The following is a 7,902-nucleotide window of genomic DNA, read 5'->3' on the forward strand; positions in this document are numbered from 1 at the left end:
GTTGTTGTAACTCGAAACCCAGCGCTAAGTGTTTGGAAATCTGAAGCGTCAAGGTGTGCTATTTGTACCTTGTCTGCCTAATGATTTTTTTCTTATTTTCGTTTGTTTTTTGCGCGCACGGCAACACCCCCCAAAAAGAGATTTCTGGATGGACTGGTTTGACAGGAGCTAATTTCCCCTCAGGGGCTCCTGAACTGACATCAGACTGCAGACTGCAGTTCATTTGGGTGTCAAGGCGATTAGCAAAGTAGGATTTGTATTGTAAAAAGGAAGGGGATTGCTTGTTAGGGTGTGAATGAACCGGTCTGATAGGATTAATCGGGGAGTTAAACTGTTAAAAACCAGCTCTCTCGCTTGAAGTGACAGTATTGATTTGGTGGCATTTATTCCAGCGTCTTACATGTCGATGTGGATATGTTTGGGGTCAGTTTTGGCCCTGTGGTTGGATCATGCTTCAGAATATTTTAATGGCGGAGGAGGGAGTGAGGAAAGGGGCCTGTCATGATTTCCTAGGTCTGAGCATTTCAGATAAACACTCCGCACTTACAACCTTACAAAGCCCTTTGCGCCAGGGCAGTGGCCGATTATGAGGCGGAAGTGACAGTGGATTTAAAGTCCCTTTGAACAGCCAACATCATTCTCATGTGAAATGACTAAATCATAACTGCATCTCCAGCGATAGGTGATAGCTAAGTCTTAATCGTCATTGCGCATCTATTGCAGGATCAACCCTTTCCTTATATTAAAAAAAGTCTGTTTATCTTATACTAGAGTAAACTAGAATGCAGTCTTAAAGCATTAATCTTGCCTCCCCACTGTTCAAGCCCATTAACTCAGAGGGACTTTATGTGTCTGACTCTCAGTGCTAGTAGTTTGTCTGTTCTGCAGGTTTAATGCTTAAAAAGCAGGGGATCCGTTTTCCTATTTGCTAATAATGAAGTACTGTTTCCCCAACGCCACACGACTCTCCCCCACCCTCAATCCCGTCTCCTAATTCTCCTGTTATGGTCAGTCTCTGGGTTTATACCGACACACAACCAGACGAGCGACTGTAGCCACGCTCCTGGGGAAAAGGAGTTAATTAGCAGCCTTCTCCAGAAAGGGGGCCCTTTCACACATTTGGACACCATGACACTGATCTATTTAAATACACTTTTTAAGAGAAAAAAAAATTCTAATCTTCATCCCGCATTGTAAGTGAAGTGGGTCCAATGTTAGTTTGGGGATATTACCGAGCAGGAAGTGCAGATTAGTCAAACTGTGAAAAGTTAGGAATATGGGAAAATTTAAGGGTAGGCGAATCTGTTCTATCGCAGTTAAAGCGAGCTACAGAACTGGGAAGGCTATGAAACACAGTCACAGCCGAGGCAACAGCACAAAAGTCATTTAAAACAAATTTTAAAAAATGCGAAAACCATTGATTATTCGATGTTGTCTTTTGCAGTTTTTAAGTCAAACTCTTAGGTGTGTTGTAAATTAGGTTAAAAGTCCATTACCTGAAATCTTTTAAATAATGTATGCCACTAAAAACAAAACGTATTTAAGCCTGGTCTGGAATTCTCATATAAAGTGAGCCGTTTGAGCACATATCTTGACCAGTGTTAGTTCCTCTAAACTCAGCCCAGCTTTCTCCATGGGACTGGGAGGAGTTGAGGGGTGGGGGGTGCGGATCGGCAGGGGAGGGGGTATAGAGTCCGCTTGTTGGACGACCTTCTTCCCAATCAATTTCCCTTCCTAACCCAGCAGCAATACTCATCAGGAAATTAGAACAGAAACGTATCAGCTTGGATGGCTGTGTTTGTGAGGAAGTCAGTTTCTCTGCTAATCATTTCCAAATCCTACAAATCTCACAGTTGGCTTAAAAACATGCTTTTACAATTTATCATGAAATTTAACAGTTGCACTCGATGGCTCGTTAATGTAACATTTCTTGCTAATTCGAATCTCGCTGACTGTCCTCTCAGCTATTTCTGGGGATTATACAGCGAAATACTTATTGTCAGTTCAAAACGCACGCCGTTTCCAATAAACATTCGGCGTATAGATTTTTTTCGTGTGTAGACATCTTGTCTTTATTTAAAACATGACCTTTGTTCAACAATTGAACAGAGTACGAGGTAAAATCCTTCTGGATACAACTTGTTTGCGAGACATTTTTTTCCCTTTGAAACACGTTTAAAGTGGCATTTCTGAACAGAATGACTAGGAGTGGCAGTTTCAGGTCTCCAATTCGGTCGGAAATTAAACGCCGGGTAAGTGGGGAGTTGGGGTCATCTCTTTTCCCCGAGAAATGAAAACAAAAGTGAGCGCTACCTTTGATAAGGCAAATCTGTCCTCTCCTCCAGTGAGATGGTTATGGTTAAAAAGGGATTTCAATTCAAGTCGAAATTGGCAGATAGTTTACTTATTACTGGTTAGTAACTGACAACGTTTTAACACAAGTCTCGTTTCGGATATGCAAAAGGAAATATGAATACGTTGAAAGAATTCAGTTCCTAAACAAAAAAGAAACACACGTGGTATTATAGTCCACTATACATGATAATAAATAAAACCGACGCTGCTACTTTTTTCACAAAAAAGTGGCAGCTATTTCGAACAGAAACATCTACAATTTTACACAGTCGCTCATCCGCCGTAAGCAGCACGATTACCTAGGCAGGATTCAATATCCGTCGCAAAGTTGCCTTACTTTAGAGTCCGCAGTCAGACTATAAGAGGGAAAAATAAGTTTCGATTGTTGGGAGCCTTCGCTTTACATGCAATGTCAGATATCACATCAAAGGTAGTTTTGTTCGTGTTTGTTTTTTTTAAAGATCGGAGTTTTTTTCTCTCCGCTTTAAGTCGAGCACATTGCAAATACTCCAGGAGCCAGGAGAAATCCTGTCCTGTTTTGCTTTTGAAGGATTCAGTCCCAGATCTGAGTAATTTACTGTCCCGCGGACTCCCCTTCCAAACCTCGGTGTTTCGAATGCCACAGTGTCTCTTTGTACTTTCTCTCTCTCTCTCTCTCTCATTGTTATTGTGTTTGTGTCGTACATGCAATGCAGAATTCCAGTTCGCAAGAGAAGTCTTTTGGTGCGTGTATTTTTTCTTCTGTAGTGTCTTATGTGTCTCTATCTAATCTCTTGCTGTTGTCGAAGCTGCAAGTTTATATGGCAGCTGCGTGCGCCGAGGCATAAGGGTCAATACCGCCTTTGGTCATTCCTGGGAAGAGTATGTAAGCCACGGGAGGTTGTAAAGTGGAGGCGGACCAGGCGGTACAGTTACAGGGGACCACGTAGCCAGGGTTGGTGGGCGAGGGATGGGTGTGCGTGTGCTGGCTAGGACAGCTCAAACTACCGAACGCTCCGCTTTGGTAACCCAGGCTGGAAGCGTAGGGCAAGGTGCTCGCTAGGCTGTGAGGGACCTCTGTCATCTTCTGGATGGCGCTGGAGCCGAACTGGCTGGGGTCGAGCAACGAGTAAGGCGCCGAGGTGGGCGGCAGAAACGTTCTGGCTTTCTCCGAGGCGCCCAGGAGCGAGTCGGCAGCGGACATGGAGAGCCCCGCGGCTTTCAGGTGATCGCCATCGCCCAGGTAAGGCAAGGGGAAGACGTACCTGTCCTTTTTCAGCAGGTTCTTAGGCTTGCGCCGGGGTCGGTACTTGTAGTCTGGGTGCTCTTTCATGTGCTGAGCCCTGAGCCTCTTGGCTTCGTCAATGTACGGTCTCTTCTCAGCCTCGGAGAGCAGCTTCCACTCGGCCCCCAGCCTCTTACTGATCTCCGAGTTGTGCATTTTCGGATTGTCCTGAGCCATCTTTCTCCTCTGGCCCCGGGACCAAACCATGAAGGCGTTCATCGGTCTCTTGATGTGGTCGGCTGGTTTGGACATGCTGGCGTTAGGGGATGGGGATGGGGTAGGGGAGGGGGTGGGGGAATTGGGGTAGGGAGGGGAGGGGGAAAGGAGGTGGGGGAGACGATGAGGGGGCTGTTTTGGTAAGTGAGCAGTCCCGAATTCAAAGCGACAAAAAAACAGCTCACCTGTCGCTGAAAGGAAGCGAGCCCCAGAATATGTATCTGTGTATATAATCAAAAAAAAGTCTTCAATAAATCATTGCAGTAGCCCCGTGATGGACTAAAAGTGTCTTCTTCCTTGTTTTGCTGGTTCTTTTAAAAAGCCACCTTGGTTTGGGAGAGCGCAAAAAGACCTAAGTTCGTCACTGAACTTCGGTGTTTGATTTAGTAACTCTTGTTACATACAGATCTGTTCATTTCGCTTTCTGTCTCTCTCTCTCTCCCTCTGCGTGCTTCTCTCTCGGAGGTGTCCACTAAATCACGGCACCTGGACGGAAAATGAAGCGCCCAAACTGGTGAATTCTCAGGCCAAGAGCGGCGAAGTTCAAAGCTGCTGATGTGAGGTTGAGAAGTGCGCTCGCAGTCCGCACGCAAAATGACATAATCACAAGGCGTTCACCAACCTCCCTGGTCATCCAATAGAGAGAGAGAGACAGAGAATAGTACTCAAAGGAGAGTCAAAAAAAAAGAGAAAAGAGGACGATTAACGAGAGAATAATTCTCGCTCTTCTTTATTTGTTAAAACACACAGACACACAGACACACACACTCCTCAGAGTTTGAGATGATAATACAGGCTGCGTTTATTACTGCAAATGTGAGGTGCATTGTGTTTTTTGTTGTTGAAAGAATTAAATGTGTACCACTGACTTTTTTTTAATTCTCTCCGAGAGTGAGACAGCGAACAATGGGGAAAGTGAGTGGACTTTATTTTTCCTCTCTCACTCGCCATTGGATTGTGTGGGGACTGTGCCCGGCATGTAGGTAAATGACAGCCCCAACCTCAGTGAAGGATATCACGGATCTCCCTTTACTTTCTGCTCCCCAGCCACTGGCTCACGGGGTTAGGTAAATTAATTTCTAGCGTCGCTCATCACAGTCGTTCAGCATTAATTGCAAATAACAAATAACGACTTTGCGGTTTTAGGGCATATCCCTCTTTCAATAATGTTGTATTTTGCGTGGTAACACATTTTTACAGACGGTGGTAAGTGAATCCAGACGTCTTTGTTTCTAAGTTTTAGTAGTTTAGCACTGCAAATGCTTAAAAGTCTACCGTTTAAGATTAAAACTAGGCCAACCGAACGGCTAGATGTAATTGCCCAATACCCGGGACCATTGATATAACTATGCTTCTAATGTACCCTGTCTCGGAAGCTGAAATACCAGCATTGAAAGAAAATCCTGACATTTCTGAGCGGCCCCAAGTAACACACAATAAAGAGCCCTCCCTTCCTTTTCATCGTTAGCAAAAGAGAGAGAGAGAGGAGGGGAGGGGGGGGGACAGAAAAACTCGCAAATCCAAATTAAATCAGCTATCATGCACCATTTAATACATAATTGCCTGGGAAATGCCGAGTTGCCCCTGAGGGGAGACTTGCTGAAATAGAGACAATTGTCCGTGCTTTCCCCAGGGACCTGTGTGCGTGGGGCTTCGTGATTCTTGCAGCTGTCTCCCGGCTGGTTTCATCGCTGCTCAGGGAAGCCGCAAGAAGACGGAATCACGCCGCTATCCCAACGCCTCAGCCGCTGTTAAATCCGAACGATAACCCCCCGTGCTCTCCTTCCCGTCCTTCCCCGCCTCTGGGATCCCTTTCTTACCCCTTTGCAACCATCGCCATTCACCCAGTGATCAATTTCTCTCCCCTTGTGATCACTTTTCTCTCCTCCGTGTGATCAGTGTCTGTTCCCTGTGATTAATTTCTCTCCCCTTGTGATCAGTTTCTGTTTCTTGTGAACAATTTCTTTCCCCTTGTGATCAGTTTCTCCCCCCATGATCAATTTCTGATCCCTGTAATCACTTTCTCTTTCTTCTCCCCACCGCCCCCCTCCACATTTGCGATCACTTTCTCACCACTGTGATCAATTTCTGCTCCCGGTGATCTTTTTTTTCGCCCCGTGAATGAACGCAGCTCCCCTGTGATCAATTTCTCTGCCATATGTGATCACCCTTACTCCACCTCGGATCAACTTCGCCCGCCTATAGGATTACTTGCTCACCTTGTCAATTTCTCTCTCCCCGTGCTCATTCTGCACCCCCCCTCCCCCAACAATCGATGTCTCTTCCCCTGTAATATGTATCTCCCCAGTTTAATAACCTTCTCATTAAAATCGTTTTCTCCTCGTAATCATTGCCCCCAGCCCTCACCTCCAATCGCTTCCTGTCTCTCCCTTTGATCTGTTTACACAGGGACCCTGCCTATAAAGCATCAGTTGACTCGGGTTTAACCATGTGCACATTCAAAACCGAACAGAGAGAGTGAATTCTGAAAACTTTCTAAACCCTCTCCTAGTCAACTTCTCTGGGATATCTGTTCTCACATCATTTAATCTGCTGAAACGTTGGGTGTGCTGCTGTTTATATTTCATTAGGGGCAAGCAAACAGAGGCACGGTTAAGCTTTTAGTTTCTTATAAACAGAGGGCTGCCAGTCCTGAATAAACACACCGAACCGATTTGGCGTTTCTGTTGGTTTAGATGGCGTTTGTTTGGTTCACTTTGAGACATTTGGGATCAAAGGGAACACCGAAACGTCCCAATGCGTAAAGTGCCAAGGGCCGCGGGATCGGTGTTGTTCAGAGTTCGGGAACTGCACAGATTCAGGACATTTGCTGTTTGTCATTTATAATTCCCCACTTTTATTGAAAGCGCCCGTCTGATTCGCTTCGATTCTCTCACACGATCCCTCACCGGTCACACGGTTTACTGGGACAGTGCTTGGGTATCCACAAAGGTTTATTGGCAGTGGGAACACTACACAGCCCATTCCCGCTGCTATCTCTTTCCCCACGTGAAATAAGTAATTGAATCCATAATCCGGATAAAGGAACGAGGTGGGTGGGTGTTGCTGTTAAAATGGTTTACACCCGTTTGGATACGGGTCACCTCCAGAACACGGCCAACTGCAGAAAGCGACCAGGTTCTGTTATGTTCGATTCGTTTGATCATACAATTTCAAAATCGTTCACACCCCCTCCCGTCAATAATTTGATGTGGGGCGAGGAGACTAAACTCCAGCTCATTACCGACGCATACTGCCTGTCGGGTGTTTAGATACCCTTCAGCCGCCTCTGTGGCTCACCTATTTATCATCTCATATTTTAGATCCGGTTACTTATCATTCTCCCACTCTGGCCACTCGGCGCAATTCCATGGGTTTCTTTGGACTAGGTCTCCTCACATCATGAAGCAGTTTTGAAAATCTGGACGTTCCTAAAAAACAATAGACAATCTGAAGTCTAGTCGAAGTCTGTTTCAGAATGGGGATTAGGTGTTGTGGCGATGTTCAAGTCAGTTTCTCATTTTATTTCTGTGTGTGTTTGTTTCTCTATAAACTCTATGCATACAGCAAAGAGAACAGATAGGTTTTTTTAAAAACAAAATAGATGCAAATGTGTGTGGAGGAGAGAGCAAAATAAAAACTGATATCGAGATGCGGTTAAGCGATTTATCAACATTGACTGATTGAAGTTAATATTTTGATCCTTTACCTGGGGTCTACAGAGTTATTTTTACGTAGAAAATTGCTTCAGACACAACTTTAACCCACAATTAACCAGTTTAACAGGGCTTCTTTTTTCAGTCTTATTTTAAAAACTCGAATCAAATAAACGATAGAAGGAAACGTAGGAGGAGGAATTTCCAACTAATATCCGTACACGCACGCTTTTCTCGCGGAAACTAACGTCAGTAACTGAGCGCTGTTACCAGTACTGACTGACCCTGGGGCTCTCTGCAGAATTGTCCCTTATTTTTAATTTTCAGTCTGGCTGCCTAACACCACAATGTCTAAAAGAGTAACTATTTAATCCGGCTCGTTTTGGTGCTGGGGTAAAGGCGGGTCGGTGT

General features: G+C 45.1%; 1 protein-coding gene across 1 annotated transcript; it reads right to left on the reverse strand.

Annotated features, from left to right (window-relative positions):
• Nucleotides 1–2,088: 2,088 nt before the first annotated feature.
• sox14 (SRY-box transcription factor 14) lies at nucleotides 2,089–3,871 on the reverse strand. Its single transcript, XM_020519070.2, has one exon. It carries the CDS (start codon nucleotides 3,869–3,871, stop codon nucleotides 3,152–3,154), a length of 720 nt encoding a protein of 239 aa, XP_020374659.1. The 3' UTR covers nucleotides 2,089–3,151.
• Between the last annotated feature and the right edge of the window lie 4,031 nt (nucleotides 3,872–7,902).

The sequence above is a fragment of the Rhincodon typus genome, chromosome 13 (assembly GCF_021869965.1).
Source record: "Rhincodon typus isolate 14 chromosome 13, sRhiTyp1.1, whole genome shotgun sequence".
NCBI classification, from domain to species: Eukaryota; Metazoa; Chordata; class Chondrichthyes; order Orectolobiformes; family Rhincodontidae; genus Rhincodon; species Rhincodon typus.

Coding starts and splice junctions, on each gene's coding strand:
- sox14 (XM_020519070.2), bottom strand. CDS start 3,871: ATGTCCAAACCAGCCGACCACATCAAGAGACCGATGAACGCCTTCATG.